Genomic DNA, 21,010 nt, shown 5'->3' with positions numbered 1-21,010 from the left:
TCTAGCTATGAGGAAATACATAAATTGGGCTCATAAAATCAGCTCCTGAGAATATCTAACTACCTGAAGACCTGTTCTGCCAGTCTTCACAGAGCACAGAGTGCCGCATTTCTGTTCTCAACCCTGAATTCCACTCCTTCAGGGGGTGCAAATTCAGCAGGAGCATACAATCTAATCCTTGTTGAGGTAGATGGCAAGTGCCAATATGTAGGCACATCTACACACATCTATGACACATCTATGTGCTTAAACAGGTTAAGACTTCTACCTAGGTGTTGATGTTCTAACCAAGATTTTAGCCATAGGCACTCTTCTCCTTAGTTTAGGTCCCTTGCTTCTCTTTGAAATCCCTGTATCTCCCCTGATACTTCATGTTCTAAATCATTTGTGTGGCTGAGTTAAAGGTACTATCTGCCTGAGAATGACTGAGCAGAGCCAAAGTATCGGTCAGACTCAGGCATTCCGCATTGTCAATCACTCTAGAAAATTAAGATACCTGCAAAAACATAAAGCAGAGAAGGCAATGGCACCCCACTCCAGTACTCTTGCCTGGAAAATCCCATGGATGGAGGAGCCTGGTAGGCTGCAGTCCATGGGGTCGCTCAGAGTTGGACACGACTGAGCGACTTCACTTTCACTTTTCACTTTCATGCATTGGGGAAAGAAATGGCAACCCACTCCAGTGTTCTTGCCTGGAGAATCCCAGGGATGGGGAGCCTGGTGGGCTGCCATCTATGGGGTCGCACAGAGTCGGACACGACTGAAGCGACTTAGCAGCAGCAGCAGCAAAAACATAAAGAATTTGAGAAAACTAGTATGGAGAGACCCAATCAACACTACCTGTACTCAAGATTGCTCAAAGCCTCAAGCAGCATAGCCTGTTAGAATCAACGTGTAGACTCCCATCTGGAATGGATACTGCCAGGGTGACTAACTTTATTTTGTCAGTAATTCTGGCTCACTCCATAGGAAATTGAAATAATAAAGGTGAGTGGAGAACTAGAAAAAATACTGGAGGATAAATATTACAGTTTAGCAAGATCTAATACTGGCAAAAGGAGTATCTCTAAATAGGTTACAACCTGAGTCCCGAACAAATGTTGAGTGATACAAGAGAATTTGGAAAACCTGCAACATATCCATGATAATTGCAATCCATCTGAGGGAAAAAAAAAAAAAAACACAGAAAAAAAAAAATGGTTAACTTCTTTTTTAAATGGACATTCCAGATACCTCACTTGTATTTTTTACTTTCACTGCTTAGGACTTTAATATGAATGGCCATGACCCAATGAGTTGTGCCAGGCAGAAATAAGAACTAGTCCAGGTTATTTAATTTCACTGAATGTGTGAAATAACATTCTAAAAATTTCATAATATCTATATTTTAAGGAAAATTCAGAATAAGAAATCTATAACAAAGAAACCTAAGTCTTACCTGAGCTGACAAAGGCTGATGTAAGTCTTACCTGAGCTGACAAGGGCTGATGATGTTGGATGTCATTTTTGTCATAAAAATAAACAACAGAAGCTGAAGATAAAAATGACCTAGGCAGAAATCACAAAAACATGGTCAAATTGTAAACAGAAAACAGATGAAGAAAAAACATCTTAATAATACAAATTTTCTTTTTAAAGGAGGAATTTAAAGTAGTGCCAATTATCTTGGCATATCCAATACTGGTCATTTAAATAAGTTTGGGGCAGAGGGAGGTATTTTAACTACAGTGACATAATACAAAAATGCATGATAATGAACAACCCAAACTGCTAGAAATATCAAACAGTGAAATAAGACAGGTCTCAATTTTCAGCGTAGAACCTTCAAATCCTTGTCATTATTGCTCACTAATTCTAGATTTTAAACTTGAATCTCAAAATTAAAATGTAGGGTTAGGCCAAAATTTTGAAAGATTTTCTTAACATCATTAAAAAATTCACATTCACTAACCTTAACTGTGGTGTTAGAGAAGACTCTTGAGAGTCCCCTGGACTGCAAGGAGGTCAAACCAGTCAATCCTAAAGGAAATCAGTCCTGAATATTCATTGGAAGGACTGATGCTGAAGCTGAAACTCCAATACTTTGGTCACCTGATGTGAAGAACTGACTCATTGGAAAAGACCCTGATGCTGGGAAAGACTGAAGGCAGGAGGAGAAGGGGACGACAGAGGATGATATGGTTGGATGGCATCACCAACTCAATGGACATGAGTTTGAGCAAGCTCCAGGAGTTGGTGATGGACAGGGAAGGCTGGCATGCTGCAGTCCATGGGGTCACAGAGTCGGACACGAGTGAGCAACTGAACTAAACCTTAACTGAATACCAAGTTCTTCTCAATAACCCTGGTCAGAATTTTCTTCCATTCTCCTAATTATACAAAAACTTGACATCATCATCTTCCTGTCAATCATCTGAGTAACTTCCATGTCACCTCACTGTCAGATCCCCTGTACCCATCCTCACTCCTTATCTTTGAGAATGATTGCTTCTTTTGTTCAAAGCAAATCCTCACATCTGTACTATGCATCTTATTCTGTGCCATGTATTGAAGATACATCACTTTATTAGTACTATAATTTCAAGCTCTTCCTCTCTACTGTTTTTATCTTAATACTATTGAGAAGTTTACTGTCATTATTATCATTATTATCCTGAATAACTGTCCCTCAGCCCTGTGTCTTCCTCTCACTATTCCCTACATATTTTCAATTCTCAATAGATTTTATCAAAAGAGTAGTCTACACACAGTTTCTTCACTTTGTCAATTGTTACTCACCCTTAACTGCTCTAGAAAAGATCCATAACCACCAGAATGTCAAATCCAAAAGACAATTTTAAAGTAATCATTGCACTGGACTTCTGGTATCATTTTTAAAACTGTGGCCACTTGGTCTATTCACTTAATTTACATCACACATCACTCATGCTTCTCTTCCTACCTCCTTGACTATTCTAGCTTGATCTCTTTTGGCAGAACCAAAAAGAGAAACACTGGTCTTTCCCAAGATTCCATCCTTAGCCACCTGTATATTTGTAAGCACTCTGTAAGTTCGCATTTTTTTTAATTACTGTTAAATCTATATTGCCAATCTCTCCTTAGAGATTCAAATTCCTATATTTGTATACCTAATGGAAAAAAAAGCCACTTGAATATCTTACAAGCAATGCAAACCAAACTCACCCCTCAGATAAATATCTCCTTCATTAATACCCCTTGTTTTATTACACTAATCCACCAATTTTCTTAAGCAACAACTAAATTATCCAAAATTCCTCACTGTTTCCCAATCATCCTACCAAATCTGTCCTCAAGATCTACTGAATTTTTCTTTCTAGTGCAATGATCATTCTTCAAGCTACTATCATCATGCACTTACACTATTATATAATTAGACATTCCAATTCCATTTTTACCCCCTCAAAAACAGACTATGAGACTCAATGGGCCTATATAAGTACATGCTTAAAAATATTTATGGCTTCTAATATCCTTACCATGGCATTATAGATCTTCTACAATCTGGCTCCTGCCCACTTTTCCAAAATTTTTTACTTTTATCCTAAAAAAATGTCATTCAGTCATTCTCACACCGAATTTCTGCACACCACAAAGTCTATTCTGTATCAACCTGCAGATGATTTCCTCAAAACAGAATACCCCCCAATACTACCCCACTTCTTTTAGAACTAAAGTATCTTTCCTCAAGTCATCTCTTTGCAAAAAAGCCTTCCCTGATTTCCAAAGAATACTATCTACACATTTATCACAATGTTGCATTATAAAACAATTCTTCATTTATCTATTGATGTGTCTGAATACATCTTTATTACAAATTATTTAACTAAGACTACTTGTTTCATTGCTTTTTGTGTGCTTAGGACTTTACCCAAAAACTGACATACAATAGGTATCAAATTTATACACATATCTAATAAACAACTGAATTAAAATGATTCTAGGATAATTATTCTTTTAATCAATACACCAAAAAATTAAAAATTTAAAAGATAAAATAATTACTTACTGCTTTGTGAGATGGACAAAATATGGATTTCCTCCTATTGTAATGACATAAGCCACCTGTACATAAGCATCCAAAAAAAATCAATAATAACACCTACAAAAATTATGCTGAATAATGTTTTTTCTAAGTTATCCTTTTGAGATTGACAAAATTAATAATAATACATAACTATTATATGTGCTTCCATTGCCATGTGGATATTCAAATCTTCAGAATTCTGAATTGAGAACTAGGTGGTAGCATTCCCACATGCCTGCTACTCACCATTACTCACACATCTGAGGAATAAGCTTGCGGATAATCATCTCTAGTCTAAGACACACACCACCAACTCACCATGCCCAAGGTAAATGCCAAGATGTCCACCTCACTTGAGAGAAACCATTTCTTGCTCACTCCCAGCCCTCCTAGAAAGTAAATTTTCCTGTTCATTGGAAGAGACACTTCTAAAAGATAAAACTACAAGAAATGTACTACACCTGTGGCAAGATAACACAATAATTACCACTGCACTTTGCTTCGGAGAAGGCAATGGCACCCCACTCCAGTACTCTTGCCTGGAAAATCCCATGGATGGAGGAGCCTGGTAGGCTGCAGTCCATGGGGTCACTGAGAGTCAGATACAACTGAGCGACTTCACTTTCACTTTTCACTTTCATGCATTGGAGAAGGAAATGGCAACCCACTCCAGTGTTCTTGCCTGGAGAATCCCAGGGACGGGGGAGCCTGGTGGGCTGCCGTCAGTGGGGTCGCACAGAGTCGGACACCACTGAAGTGACTTAGCAGTAGCTGCAGAACTTTGCTTATCGAATGCAAGCAATGAAATTCCTCTGGAAGAGAATGTAGGAGAGAACAGAGGAAGATCACACACATGTCTATGTATTAAATAAATATGATGAAAATAAAGGGGAAAAACAACAACAAAATTAGGATGCAATTAACAAGAAATATACAAAACTGACAGGAAGAAAAATTCCAAAAAGACATCATCCAGAACTTCTACAAACTTTCATACACAAATCCAACTGTTTGGGTTCAATTGTTTTCTCCCTCCATCCAAATTTACATGTGAAACCTAACTTTAGAATGTGACCTTATTCAGAGACAAGGTCTTTACAGAGGTAATCAAGTTAAGGAGAGGCCATTAGTGTGGCCCTAATCCAATGTAAGTGGTATCCTTATTAAAAAAAAGGAAATTTGGACACATTTCACGACCCAGATAATCACGATGGTGTGATCACTCACCTAGAGCCAGAGATCCTGGAATGTGAAGTCAAGAGGGCCTTAGAAAGCATCACTACGAACAAAGCTAGTGGAGGTAATAGAATTCCAGTTGAGCTATTCCAAATCCTGAAAGATGATGCTGTGAAAGTGCTCCACTCAATAGGCCAGCAAATTTGGAAAACTCAGCAGTGCCCACAGGACTGGAAAGGGTCAGTTTTCATTCCAATCCCAGAGAAAGGCAATGCCAAAGAATGCTCAAACTACCGCACAATTGCACTCATCTCACACGCTAGTAAAGGAATGCTCAAAATTCTCTAAGCCAGGCTTCAGCAATATGTGAACTGTGAACTTCCTGATGTTCAAGCTGGTTTTAGAAAAGGCAGAGGAACCAGAGATCAAATTGCCAACATTCGCTGGATCATGGAAAAAGCAAGAGAGTTCCAGCAAAACATCTATTTCTGCTTTATTGACTATGCCAAAGCCTTTGACTGTGTGGATCACAATAAACTGTGGAAAATTCTGAAAGAGATGGGAATACCAGACCACCTGATCTGCCTCTTGAGAAATTAGTATGCAGGTCAGGAAGCGACAGTTAGAACTGGACATGGAACAACAGACTGGTTCCAAATAGGAAAAGGAGTTCGTCAAGGCTGTATATTATCACCCTGTTTATTAACTTATATGCAGAGTACATCATGAGAAACGCTGGACTGGAAGAAGCACAAGCTGGAATCAAGATTGCCAGGAGAACTATCAATAATCTCAGATATGCAGATGACACCACCCTTATGGCAGAAAGTGAAGAGGAACTAAACAGCCTCTTGATGAAAGTGAAAGTGAAGAGTGAAAAAGTTGGCTTAAAGCTCAACATTCAGAAAACGAAAATCATGGAATCCCGTCCCATCACTTCATGGGAAATAGATGGGGAAACAGTGGAAACAGTGTCAGACTTTATTTTTCTGGGCTCCAAAATCACTACAGATGGTGACTGCAGCCATGAAATTAAAAGACATTTACTCCTTGGAAGGAAAGTTATGACCAACCTAGAGAGCATATTCAAAAGCAGAGACGTTACTTTGCCAACAAAGGTCCGTCTAGTTAAGGCTATGGTTTTTCCTGTGGTCAGGTATAGATGTGAGAGTTGGACTGTGAAGAAGGCTGAGTGCCAAAGAATTGATGCTTTTGAACTGTGGTGTTGGAGAAGACTCTTGAGAGTCCCTTGGACTGCAAGGAGATCCAACCAGTTCATTCTGAAGAGATCAGCCCTGGGATTTCTTTGGAAGGAATGATGCTAAAACTGAAACTCCAGTACTTTGGCCACCTCATGCAAAGAGTTGACTCATTGGCAAAGACTCTGATGCTGGGAGGGATTGGGGGCACGAGGAGAAGGGGACGACAGAGGATGAGATGGCTGGATGGCATCACTGACTCGATGAATGTGAGTCTGGGTGAACTCCGGGAGTTGGTGATGGACAAGGAGGCCTGGCGTGCTGGGATTCATGGGGTTGCAAAGAGTCGGACACGACTGAGCGACTGATCTGATCTGATCTGACACAATGGGAGAATCTGCAGTCTCTATAAGCTAATGGCAGAGGCTGGGAACAGATCTGTCCCTCATAGTACTCAAAAAGAACCAATGCTGCCAACATCTTGATCTTGGACTTTTAGCCTCCAAAACTATGAGACAATAAGTTTCTGTCACTTAAGACACATTGTTTGTGTTTCTTTGTTATAGGGGACTTAGCAAACAAATACACCAACTTTCCCTTTAAAAAAAAAATGATAAAAAATGCTAAAGAACAGGATCAAATTTAAAATAAATAAACAAATAATAGGGAATAACAACAAGCCCACAAGTAATACCTATTAAATAACTTTGATTAAAATTAGAACATGGAGAATTTCAATAAAAGTGTATAATCTGTAATAAAGAAACAAATTAAAATTGTACAGCAGAAAAAAACCAGTATCTGTTATTAAAAGTTCAGTGAAAGGGTATAAAAGAAGATTAGACTTAGCAGGGGTTAAAATTGGTGACAGGAATACAGGTCAGTAGAAAATACCCATGTTGAAACACAGAGAAAAATGCAAAGAAGAAAACAAGAGAAATGTGACCGATTAAAAATGTCTAGCACTCATGTATTCCCCTCATGGCTCAGACTGTAAAGTGTCTGCCTACAATGAGGGAGACCTGGGTTCGATCCTTGGGTCAGGAAGACCCCCTGGAGAAGAAAATGGCAACCTACTCCAGTATTCTTGCCTGGAAAATCCCATGGATGGAGGAGCCTGGTAGGCTACAGTCCATAGGGTCGCAAAGAGTCGGACATGACTGAGCGACTTCAATTCACTTCACTTCACTCCAACACTCATGCAATTATAATCCAAAAAATAAGGAGAAAGGTAAGACTAAGAAATAACACTTGGAGAATTCACGGTTGACACTTTCAAAGCTTATGAAAGATAACAACTCACAGGGGCAAATTATTATATAATTCCAAAGCAGGATGAACATAAAGAAAGCAAACCTGGGCATGTCATACTCAAAAATTTAAAACAAAATAAAAAGAGAAAACACTCAAAATCAATAAGAGAAAAATGACACATTATGTTCAGAACAATTCTTAATAAATTATGTGACTAACAAAAGGCAATGGAATGACCTCTTCAAAGTATTGAAAGAAAAGTATGAGTACCAGTACTCACCTATATTAAAACTTGTAATAAAGCTACATTAATTAAGGCAGTGGAATATAGGACAATAGGGATAACAGTCCAACAGCCCAGATGATAAAGGGATCAAGGCAACAAGTTGATATAATAATTGTAAATATATATTCACCCAACATAGGAGTACCTAAATACATAAAGCAAATATTAACAAACAAAAAAGGAGGAATTGAGAGTAACACAACATAGGGTTTTTAACCCTTCACTGACATCAATGGACAGATAATAGAGACAGAAAATTAAAATTAATAAGGAAACACTGGCCTTAAATGACACACTATCAAATGAACTTGAGAGATTCTTACAGAAAATTCCATCCAAAAGAAGAATACACTCTTTTCAAGGGCACTAGAAGCATTTCCAGAATAGACCACATACTATGCCAAAAACAAGTCTCAGTAAATTTGAGAAAACTGAAATCAAATCACTCATTTTTTCAGACCACAGAGGTCTGAGACTAGAAATCAGAACAAGAAAAAAAAAACTGCAAAAAAACACTAGCATGTGGAGTCTGAACAATATGCTACTAAACAACTCATGTATTACAGCAGAAATTAAATAGCAAATCAAAAAATACCTGGATCAAATGAAAATGGAAACAAACTCATCCAAAATACATGAGATGTGGCAAAAGCAGTTCTAAGAGGGACATTTTTAGTAATACGTCTTATCTCAGGAAACAAGAAAAATCTCAAATAAATAATCTAACCTTACACCAAAAGAACTATATAAAAAGAAGAACAAACAACACCCAAAGTTAGTAGAAGGCAAGATATCAAAAAGATCAGAAGAGAAATAAATGACATAGAAATTTTAAAATAAATCAATAAAACTAAGAGCTAGTTATTTGAAAAGATAAATAAAAATCAAAAAACTTTCAGTAAGACTCATCAAGAAAAACAAGAGCCAAAATAAAATCAGAAATAAAAAAGAAGTTCTAACAAACACCCCAGAACTACAAAAAATCATGAGAGTACTGAGAACAATTATACACCAGTAAATTGGACAATCCAGAAGAAATGGATAAATTACTAGAAATGTACAATCTCTCAAGACTAAATCTAACAAACACCTCAGAACTAGAAAAAATCATAAGAGTACTGAGAACAATTATACACCAGTAAAATAGACAATTAAGAAGAAATGGATAAATTACTAGAAATGTACAATCTCTAAAGACTAAATCAATAAGAAATACAAAATATGAATAGACTGTAATGAACTGAATCGGTAAGTTAAATAAACTCCAAACAAACAAAAGTCCAGGACCAGATGGCTTTATAGGTGAAGCCTACAAAACATTAAAAGAAGACTTAACACCTATCCTTCTCAAAGCACTCACAAATATTAAAGAGAAAGGAACACTCTCTATTTTATTCAATGAGGTATCAGCCTGATACCAAAACCAGAAAAAGACACCACAAAAAAGAAAACTATAGAACAATATCACTGATGAACATAGGTGCAAAAATCCTCAACAAAATATTAGCAAAACAAATTAAACAATATATTTTAAAAATCCATACACCAAGATCAAGTGGGATTTATTCCAAAGGTACAAGGATATTTCAATATTTGTAAGTCAAATATCATGATATATCATAATAACAAATTCAAGAGTTTAAAAATTGTGAAATGCAGAAAAAGCTTTTGATAAAACCCAACATCACTATGACACCTCAACATAATAAAGTCCATGTCTGACAAGCCCATAGCTAATATACTCAATCATGAAAATCTGAAAGTTTTTCCTCTAAGATCGGGAACAAAACAAGGATCCTCACTTTCATCACTTTTATTTGACATAGTATTGGAAGTCCTAGTGAAATTAATCAGACAAAAAATAAGTAAAAGGAAATAAAAATGGCAAAAGGACAACTGTTGCTGTTGCATGTAACATGGTATTATATATAGAATATGCTAAAGAGGCTACCAAAAAACTATTAGAAGTAATAAGTGAATTCAGCAAAGTTGCAAGAAAAAAAAACTAATATACAGAAATCTGTTGCATTTCTATACACTGACAAACTATCAGAAATAAAAATTAAGAAAACCATCCAATTTACAACTGCATCAAAAAGAATAAAATACCGAGAAATAAATCTAACCAAGCTGGTAAAAAACCTCTACTCAGAAAACTATAAGACACTGATGAGAGAAACTGAAGATGATATAAACAGATGGAAAGAAACTGTGTACATAGATTATAGGAATTAATATTGTTAAAATGACCATATTACCCAAAGCAATCTACAGATTTAATGCAATCCCTTATCAAAATACCAATGGCATTTTCCACAGAACTAAAATAAATAATTCTAAAATGTTTATGGAACCACAAAAGACCTGAATAGCCAACAATCTTGAGAAAGAATAACAAGACAGGTGATATCACACTCCCTGATTTCAAACTCTATGACACAACTATAGTAACCAAAACGGTATGTTAGTAGCACAAATACAGACACAGAGATCAGAAAACGGAACAGCAAGTCTAGTACTAAACCCACATGTACATGGTCAAGTAATGTATGACAAAGAAGGAGGAACATACAATAGGAAAAAGACAGCCTCTTCAGTAAATTGTGGTGGGAAATGGACAACCACATGGAAAAGAATCGAACTGGACCTCTTTGTCACACCATATACAAAAATAAATTGAAAAATCAATTAAAGACTTAAATGTAAGACCTAAAGCTATAACACTCCCAGAAGAAAACAGAGGCAGTATGCTCACTGACAGTGGTCTTAGCAATATTTTTTAAAATATCTCCTCAGGAAACCAGGGGGGAACAAAATGAACGAATAGGACTATATCAAACTAAAAAGCTTTTCACAGTGCAGGAAACTACTACTAACAAAATGCAAAAGCCTACTGAACAGGAGAAAATATTCACAAAAAATATATATGATAAAGGACCAATATTCAAAGTAGACAAAGAAGTTATACAACTCAACATCTGAAAAGCAAACAACACATTTAAAAAATGGGCAGAATATATGAATAGATAGTTTTTCAAAGAAGACATACAGATGGCCAACAGGCACATGAAAAAATCCTCAACATTACTAATCATCAGGAAATGCTAATCAAAACCATGAGATATCACCTCACACTTATGATAAAAAAGACAAGAGATAACCGTGTGAGAGGATGTGGAGAAAAGAGAACCCTCATACAATGCTGGTTGGAATGTAAACTGGTGCAGCCACTATGTAAAGTACTATAGAGGGTCCTCAAAAACATAAAGACAGAACTAGCATAGGGTCTAGAAATTTCACTTCTGAGTTTTTTCCTGAAGAAAACAAAAACTCTAAGTCAAAAAGATACATGCACCCCATATTCACTGCAATTATTTACAATAGCCAAGACATGGAAGCAATCTAAGTGCACATCAGTAGACGAATAGATGAAGATATGGTTTTATACACAAAATAGTATTACCCAAAAAGTGAAAATTTGCCATTTACAACATGAATGGACCTACAACACAGTACTAAGTGAAATGAGTCAGACAAAGTCAAGTACCACCTGACTTCTCTTATACGTGGAATATAAAAAACAAAACAAATGAACCAACTGACGCTAAAGCTGAAACTCCAGTACTTCGGCCACCTCATGCGAAGAGTTGATTCATTGGAAAAGACTCTGATGCTGGGAGGGATTGGGGGCAGGAGGAGAAGGGGACGGCAGAGGATGAGATGGCTGGATGGCGTCACTGACTGGATGGACGTGAGTCTGAGTGAACTCTGGGAGTTGGTGATGGACAGGGAGGCCTGGCGTGCTGCGATTCATGGGGTCACAAAGAGTTGGACATGACTGAGTGACTGAACTGAACTGAACTGAAGCTGAGAGACCCACAGATACAGAGAACAAACAGGTAGCTGCCATAGGGAAGAGGGTGAGGGGGATGAATGAAATAGGTGAGGGAGATAAACAGATACAAACTTTCAGTTACAAAATAAGTGAGTTATAAGGATGAAATGTACAGTCCGGGGAATACTGTCAATAATATTGTAATGACTTTGTACAGTGATAGATGATAACTAGGTTTATCAAGGTGATCATTTTGTAATGTACAGAAATACTGAATTACTATGTTTTGCACCTGGAACTAACATAATGGTGCAGATAATTATTCTTCAATTTTTAAAATTAACTATAAAATTAAATCTTTATAGACAGAAACTGGGGGGTTGGGGAGGCGAGGGGGAAAAAATTATCATTTGGCCAAAATCTCAAGTTGTGTAACTACCATTAGAGATAATTTTTACCACCATGTACAATCAGAAAATCAGCCAGTTAACAACAGCCACACTCAAATAACTAGCTTCTGAAAGTTTGCAAATCAATAACAACCCCAAGTTTCTAAAAGTCAGCCAATTAGTGACAGCGACAGCTTCTAGACAGGAGTCAGTAAGTGCTTCAATCCACTGAGGAGGATTCTGAAAGTGAGACCAACAAGTAGACTACCTCAACTAATGGCACCAACACAACTGAAAGCCTGTCTATACCTAAACACCCTCCCTTCTGAAAGCCCATGGGTCCCTGAACACTGCTGTTGCTGCTGCTAAGTCGCTTCAGTCGTGTCCGACTCTGTGCGACCCCATAGACGGCAGCCCACCAGGCTCCCCCGTCGCTGGGATTCTCCAGGCAAGAACACTGGAGTGGGTTGCTATTTCCTTCTCCAATGCATGAAAGTGAAAAGTGCAAGTGAAGTCACTCAGTCGCGTCCAACCCTCAGCGACCCCATGGACTGCAGCCCTCCAGGCCCCTCTATCCATGGGACCCTCCAGGCAAGAGTACTGGAGTGGGGTACCATTGCCTTGGCTTCCCAAAACCTTATATAAGATTAGCTGGCTTTCTTCAGAAAGACTGGGTTTACAATTGGCCCTTACAAGCAAATTGTAAGGTCATCATTTGTTTTGAGTAACATACCAAGCTCAATTTATAGTTTGTTCACAAGTTCACAATCTTTTCAACAGTTCAGCTCTTTTATGATTAGTTATGAGTTTAGACTTCTGACAGTTTCACTGACACAGCTGCAAGATTTTCAATTCAATATTTTCAATTCTTTAAATGTTTTTAAACTATTATCTACATTTTTATTTGCATATATTTAAATCCCAAAATGCCAAAACACAAGTGTAAATCTTGTAATGAATATTTTGGACAGTAGAAATTTCTCAACTGAAGAGAAGTTCCTTTTTGAAGTTCTTTGTGTGGTTTGCAATTGTTCTAAACATCAAACTTGATGGAAAGTCAAATATAAACCTGCATATACTAACGGCTAAGCAAAAGAAATAAATGATTTCCTCATATAATACCAAAGAAGGTGATATAACAAATTTGGGGGATTAAGAAAAATTCAGAGGAAGAAGATAAAAGAAATTGTAGCAGGCACCAGAATAGTTTTTCCCACTGTATATCATCAGTCTTTCTGCCCAAATGACTAAATGCACAACTATCGTAAGTATTTATTTCAAAATTGTAAGCAAATTTTCAAGTGCCAGGTTAAAATCCACTGCGACAGTTAAAGAATGAAACAGCTCCCTTTGCAATTGCAGAAACATGAAAGATGGGCATGTGTCACCTTGTTGGAGCACAGCCATAGCTGCAAGTAATCACTATGCAGAAAAGAAAATTTTCTTTTTGTTTTTGCATAGTATTTTTCTAGTGAAACAAAAAAGAGCCTTCCTCACAAGGTTTCGCAAGTAAAATCCCTTCCAGATGAGACTTAGACAACAGGAAACTTTCGCAGAGATTCTCTTATAGAGTTGAATTATTAAGTAAAATACATGGTTTTGGGTGGAGAGAATAGTGATGACATGTTTAAGATCATCTAACAATCAAAGTGGAATAACTATGGTTCAGGCATCCCAAATGGAGTCAGGTGTCCACCAGCGGATGGGGTTTCAGACAAATTCTTGCATCACTGAGAATATGAATTTTCTGAACTGTATCAAACTCAAGGACACCACCAACCATTTTCAAAACCGTATCTGCTAGCAGCTGCTGGATGCAACCCTGTAGTTTCATGGGCCCCCTCTCCCAGCTATGTAATCATTTCAAACTCCAACCCCGATTCTTGCTTAATGGACACCCTTACTTCTTGCCAGCTCTAATCCTAATTCTTAACAATTTATGGAACCTAGTAGCTTTCTTCTACCATTTTGTAGTCTGGTGGAACATATTTCAAGTGCTTCTTGGATCTGTGTCTCCCAGGCTGCAGTCCTAACAAACACCAAATAAATGCATTTTTTTTTTTTTTTTTGCCTCAACACCTCTCATCAAAATGTTCCTCCTTGTGAACCTGTTCTGAGCACTCAGCTCTGCCTCCAAGAACTGAATTACTGCCCAACATCAGCAGCTATGGTCTTGATACTAAAAGCAATTTCACACAATTTAAGAAATACAAATATTATTTCCCAATTACATTATTTTCTGGATCTTTGATTGCCTCAGACGTTGAAATCTTTTCAGGAATTGTGGTCTGCACAAACTTTTTATGAAGATCTAAAAGAAAAACAACCAAAGTTATTCTGATACTTGTAATCTTACATTTTCATTTCTAAATCCAATTCTTCATGTGTTTTTCTACATTACCAACTTTTTTGTGTGTAATATATGCATTTGCTTTCCCTTTCTCCTGTCTTTTGGTCCTTCTTACCCATACATTTCTTAACCCTTTATAATCTTAAGGTTTGATTCTCTCTCTTTTCCTATCTTTAGGCAGGCAGTTTGACTAAGTAACAGTAACAAATTACACTGACCTAAGAGATATGGAAATTTTAAAAGTGGAATGCATCAAGAAACTGGGACCATTTGCAAGGGAAAAAAAGATACAGAATACTGAAGACAAAGGTGATCTGCAATTTTCCACGGAGAAGGTGGAGGACTGCAGTTACCAAGGAGGAACTCATTGATAAATGTCTTCTTCATGGCAGTGCAATTATTTCTAGAAGAGCAGAATTCTGAATGTTAAAAAGACCACATCTTTCCTTTTTTCCCATTTTACAGACAAGGAAATCACCCAGAGAAATGAAAAGATTTTTGCGCTGACGCTGCCTCTGCCTCCTTGGCTGCAGACCTCGAGGCCAAGGGTCAGACGGCGTGGAAGGAAGGTCTGGGGCCCGATTCTGGACCGAAAAGGGCAGCCCTCCAACCCGAGAAGGCAAGGTTCTGGACTTACTGGGGCCTCCGTGCAGCCCCCTGAGGACGGTGAGAAGGACCAGAAGAAGGAACATGGCTCCGCTGACCTGGAGCCACACTGGCCCAACAGTGACGGTTGAGGCGTTGCGGCGAATGGGGGCGCAGTGCGGGTGGGAGATGGCCGCGGCGCGCGAAGAAAAGGCGGGGAGCGGCTCCCGGTTGCCTCCGGGAGGGCCAGCGGGCGCACCTAGCGTTCAGCTGGTGGGCAGCTGCGGCTGAGGAGAGAGCATTCAGTTTCTTGTGAAGGAAGGAAAAGCTGCGCAAGTTACAGTTCTCAGATGAGGCTGGTTGGTGGTGCCTGGTTTTGGTTGTATCTTCGCCTTGGATTGACGGTTTTTGAAGTAGTTTCCAATTACAGTGAGGAGAGGGTGCAAAGGTAATGTATCATAATGCCATTTGCTGAAAATGTCTTTTCCTTACTTTACCTGCTGCTGCTGCTGCTGCTGCGGCTGCTGCTAAGTCCCTTCAGTCGTGTCCGACTCTGTGCGACCCCATAGACGGCAGCCCACCAGGCTCCACCATCCCTGGGATTCTCCAGGCAAGAACACTGGAGTGGGTTGCCATTTCCTTCTCTGTTACATTACCTGGTGACTAATAAATATCAGATAACCTCAGATACGCAGATGACACCATCCTTATGGAAGAAAGTGAAGAACTAAAGAGCCTCTTGATGCAAGTGAAAGCCTCTTGATGAGAGTGAAAAAGTTGGCTTAAAGCTCAACATTAAGAAAACTAAGATCATGGCATCTGGTCCCATCACTTCATGGCAAATAGATGGGGAAATAGTGGAAACAGTGGCTGACTTTATTTGGGGGGGCTCCAAAATCACTGCAGATGGTGATTGCAGGCATGAAATTAAAAGACGCTTACTTCTTGGAAGCAAAGTTATGGCCAACCTAGAGAGCATATTAAAAAGCAGAGACATTACTTTGCCAACAAAGGTCCATCTAGTCAAGGCTACAGTTTTTCCAGTAGTCATGTATGGATGTGAGAATTGGACTATAAAGAAAGCTGAGTGCTGAAGAATTGATGCTTTTGAACTGTGGTGTTGGAGAAGACTCTTGAGAGTCCCTTGGACTGCAAGGAGATCCAACCAGTCCATCCTAAAGGAAATCAGTCCTGGGTGTTCATTGGAGAGACTGATGTTGAAGCTGAAACTCCAATACTTTGGCCACCTGATGGGAAGAGTCAAGTCATTTGAAAAGACCCTGATGTTGGGAAAGGTTGAAGGCAGAAGGAGAAGGGGACGACAGAGGATGAGATGGTTAGATGGCATCACTGACTCAATGGACATGAGTTTGGGTAAACTCTGGGAGTTGGTGATGGACAGGGAGGCCTGGCGTGCTGCGGTTCATGGGGTCGCAAAGAGTCAGACACAACTGAGCGACTGAACTAAACTGAATAAATATCAGCATGCTTTTTAAATTCCCAAATATTCAGGAATTAATAAGGAACAGAGAATTCCCAATAGATCCAAAACAGCACACAGGAAGCCTCCTGTTAAACGCTTCCTGACATAACACTAACAAATAATTCTTTAAAATAATCAAGTGGCAAGAAATACAATCACAAGTCTTAGTATAAATAGTAGCATAGACATTTATTACCCACTCCAGTGTTCTTGCCTGGAGAATCCCAGGGACCAGGGAGCCTGGTGGGCTGCCGTCTATGGGGTGACACAGAGTCGGACACGACTGAAGTGACTTAGCAGCAGCAGCAGCAGACACTTATTGCTCCAATTGACAAACTCTCCCAGGAAAGAACAAGAAAGGATTAAAAAAAATAGAAAAGACAAAACTATAATTAAGAGATAAGGAATAGAGAGTGTTAATAATAGTATTTTCCAGAAGGAGAAAAATTAAAATAATTAGAAGAAAATTAATTAAAGGGATAATGGGAAAACTCTTTCTCTTAATTTGAAAAATAAGAGAATGGCTTTAGAAAGAACCCAAGTATTAAAAAGTTAAGAGAAAAGGGAACGACAAGGAGAGGACATTTGCAAAGTTTAATACCAACCAGGAATTACTATCTAGGATATCCAACATACCTGAGCACCCCGCCTACACACACACACACACATAGACAAAGGTATGGGAGGAGACAGAAGGGGACAAAAAAATCCAGTAGCAATATAGGAAAACATTATGAATACATTTTTTTCATAAAGCATGATAATGCCTAAAAGGATATAAAGAGATCTTTAGGCTAAATAGTAATCACAAATGAGCAAATTAAAACAACGATATATCACTTTCTATCCAATAAATTAGCAAAAATTATGGTAGTGAATTGGAGAAGGCAATGGCACCCACTCCAGTACTCTTGCCTGGAAAATCCCATGGATGGAGGAGCCTGGTAGGCTGCAGTCCATGGGATTGCGAAGAGTCGGACACAACTGAGCGACTTCACTTTCACGCATTGGTGAAGGAAATGGCAACCCACTCCAGTGTTCTTGCCTGGAGAATCCCAGGGATGGGGAGCCTGGTGGGCTGCTGTCTATGGGGTCGTACAGAGTTGGACACTACTGTAGTGACTTAGCAGCTTAGCAGCAGGGTGGCGAATAGCATCAAGTGCAGGTAAGAATGAAGAGAAACATAAGACTTGGTTTGTAGGCATGTAAGCAGTAATAACCATTCCAGAGAACAATCTGGCAGTTTTCCAAGAATTTTTTTTTTTTAATATATTCTGTGATTTACCAAGTCCAGCCCTGGGGATGACTTCTGGTAAAGATTACACTAATGTGTAGTCTGATTCTTCACACAGAAAACGATTATAAATGCCTGGCAAAATACCTTTAAAAACCCAAAGGACCTGGAAAATGACCAAAGGCAGACACGAACTTGAATAGAGTTTACTCTTGGAAGATTACCTTTACATCTAGTAAGAGCTAAGAGTTTGTGTGGCTTTCTTGCCTGGTCATGTTCCACAACTACAACAGCTCAGGCAGGGAAAAACTGCATGCAGCCTCAATGGGAGCAGATCACACAGCATATGAAAAAATATTAATATAAAGCAGAAGATGCTTGTTATGGATTCCATCTTCTTAAATTTAAGACTTGTTTTCTGACCTGTTTGGGGAATGTTTGGGGAATATATAATCAAGAATGTGCATTCTTCTGCTTTGGGTGAAAAGTTCTGTATATGCCTGTTGGGTCCACATTGTCTGTACTGCTGTTCAAGTCTGCTGTTTATTGATTCTCTGTTGTGTTTTACCTATTGTTTAAAATAGGGCACTGAAATCTCCTACTATTATTACATTTCTTCTTTCAGATTTGTCTATACTTGTTTTATACACAAGGTGCTCTGATTTGGGGTGCATGTATATTTACAATTGTTATCTCTTTCTGTTGAATTTACCCTTTTATCATTGTGTCATGATCTTTTTTTTGGCTCTAGAGGCAGTTTTTGATGTGAAGTCTGCTTCATCTGATTTAAATATAACCACTCCTTTCTTTTGGTTATCATTTGTGGGAAATATCTTTTTCTTCCTCTCGCTTTAAAGTTATCATTTGTGGGAAATATCTTTTTCTTCCTCTCGCTTTAAGCCTATGTATACCTTCAATCTAAAGTGAGTTTCCTGTAGATAGCATACAGTGGGAGTTTGCTCTCATTTTTAATCATTCAGCCACTCTGTATCTTTTTATTGAGACGTTTAACCCACTTTCATTTAAAGTAATTATTGATGGGGAAGGATTTATTATTGTCATTTTATTAACAGTTTTGTATTTGTCTTGTAGTTGGTCACTCTCTTCTCTCATTATAGCAAACTAAAAAGCTCTTCACAGCAAAGGATACAGTTAACAAATGAAAAAGCAACATACAGAATGGGAAAAATACTTGCAAATCATATATTTGAGAAGGGGTTAATAACCAAAGTATGTTTGGAATTCATGTAACTCAATAGCAAAAAAAAATCACAAATATTCCACTTACAAAATGGGCAAAATGAGCTGAATAGACATTTTTCTGAAGAAGACATATAATTACCAACAGATACATGAAAAAGTGTTGAACATCAGTAATTATCAGGGAAATACAAATAAAAACCACAACAAGATAAAGTCTTACAACTTTTAGAATGGATATTACCAAAAAGATAAACAGGACAAGTATTATCAAGTGTGTCTGTGGAAAAATTGGAGCTGCAGTATGCTGTGGAAGAGATAATATAAGCTGGTACAGCCATTAGGGAAAGCAGTATGGCAGTTCCTCAAAAATTAAAAATAGAATACCATATGATCCAGCAGTCTTACCTCTGGGCATATATCAGGAGTAAATTAAGTCAGTATCTCAAAGAAATATGTGCATACCTATGTTCTTTGCAGCATAATTCATAATAGCCAAGATATGGAAATAACCTGTGTCCATAACAGACAAATGGATAAAGAAAACATGATATATTTATTCAGCTATGAAAAAGAAGGAAATCTCACCCTACTCACTCCTGCCCTTTCTCAGTCCTGCCATTTGTGACAACATGGATAAACACAGAGGACATTTGTGAAGTTAGTTAAGACACAGAAAGATAAATACTGTATAATCTCATTTACATATGAGATTTCAAAAAGAATATTCATAAGCTTTACTTGACATTTACATATTTGACAACTACAAAACGTACATTTTTAGTGCACATGGAACATTCACCAGAATAGACCATAGAGTGGATCACAGCAAAACAACATTTTCAGAGTATGAGAAGTATGCAAGTATGTTCTCTGACCATGACTAAATTAAGAAAAGATGAGACTGAAAATATCCAAATATTCAGAAATGAAACAACATACTTCTAAGAAATCCATAATTCTGAGATCAAACTAACACATCAGAACTTGTGAGATGTAGCTAAAGAGATTCATAGAGCAAATATATATCTTTAAATAAATTAGAAAAGATTTAAAAACAATGAGCTAAACTTTCCCCTCAAGTATCTAGGAAATGAGCAAATATTAAGACATAAATCAATGAAACAGAAAACAAAGATGCATATAGTATCACCATAGTTAGGAATGAAAAAAGGGACATAACTTTAGCTCCTATAGACACTGTAAAGGATATTATGAACAACTTTATGTCAAAAGATTGACCATTAAATGAAAAGGATAAGCTGCTTTAAAATAACCACTTCTGAAAAAAAATCACAATAAATGGAAAGTCTAAACAGTTCTCTGTTAAAGATATTGAATCCATAATTTAAAATCTTCCCACAAAAAAAGATCCAGTGTCATTGATGAATTTTGCCAAATATTTATTGAAAAACTGAACAATTTAATACATAGTTTCAGAAAAAGGAAAATGAGAGATATTTTTCCTAACTCAATTTATCAATCTTCATATCAAACTCTGATAAGGTATTAATCTTTGCTCCTGAGACCAAAGCCCAAGCTCTCTGGGTCCTTCTGTCTTCCGGGATTCATCCTATGGGTCACTCAACCGAGGGGCACGAGAAAAGTGGCAAGCAGAATGTGAGGCCTGAGCAAGCACGGTTTACCTTAGCCCTAGCTCTGCAGTTGTGGGGAGGGAGGGGGGCAAATAGCTGTATTAACTGAGATCTGCATGCCGTCAGCCAAGTCCAGTGAGAAGGACCAGGAGGAGGAACACAGTCCACACACAGATCCTTCCCTGAGTAACAGCAGTTGATGCATATCCCCAGCCACTAGGGGCCTAGGCAATAAACCCAAGTGGGTGGTGGGGAAAGCTGTGGAGAAGAGCTCAGGGCGTCATGGGAGTTCAGATTGACTGTCTTCAGTCAAAGGCCCTGACATGGCAAAATTATGCCTCAGAGTGGGAGAGGAAATAAAAACAGACACTCCTGCAAA

At 38.1% G+C, this 21,010-nt stretch overlaps 1 protein-coding gene across 5 annotated transcripts in view; it reads right to left on the bottom strand.

The window, feature by feature from the left end:
* Positions 1-15,375, bottom strand: part of LOC100847151 (disintegrin and metalloproteinase domain-containing protein 5-like) — a 147,975-nt gene extending 132,600 nt beyond the window's left edge. Inside the window, exons 1-5 of one of the 5 annotated variants that reach the window (XM_059882369.1) lie at positions 15,172-15,375; positions 14,416-14,495; positions 4,028-4,083; positions 1,470-1,548; positions 1,083-1,159 (exon numbers count right to left, since the gene is read on the bottom strand). In XM_059882369.1, the coding sequence (XP_059738352.1) occupies positions 1,083-1,159; positions 1,470-1,548; positions 4,028-4,083; positions 14,416-14,495; positions 15,172-15,226 (347 nt within the window). In that variant the 5' untranslated portion in view covers positions 15,227-15,375. Of the gene's footprint in view, positions 1-840; positions 993-1,082; positions 1,160-1,469; positions 1,549-4,027; positions 4,084-14,415; positions 14,496-15,171 lie in introns of those variants that run through there. The other 4 variants (XM_024986449.2, XM_059882366.1, XM_059882367.1 and 1 more) reach the window with 4 other exon arrangements.
* Between the last annotated feature and the right edge of the window lie 5,635 nt (positions 15,376-21,010).

This window comes from Bos taurus, chromosome 27 (assembly GCF_002263795.3).
Source record: "Bos taurus isolate L1 Dominette 01449 registration number 42190680 breed Hereford chromosome 27, ARS-UCD2.0, whole genome shotgun sequence".
Classification (NCBI taxonomy): Eukaryota; Metazoa; Chordata; class Mammalia; order Artiodactyla; family Bovidae; genus Bos; species Bos taurus.
This window is presented reverse-complemented; position numbering and strand designations above follow the sequence as displayed.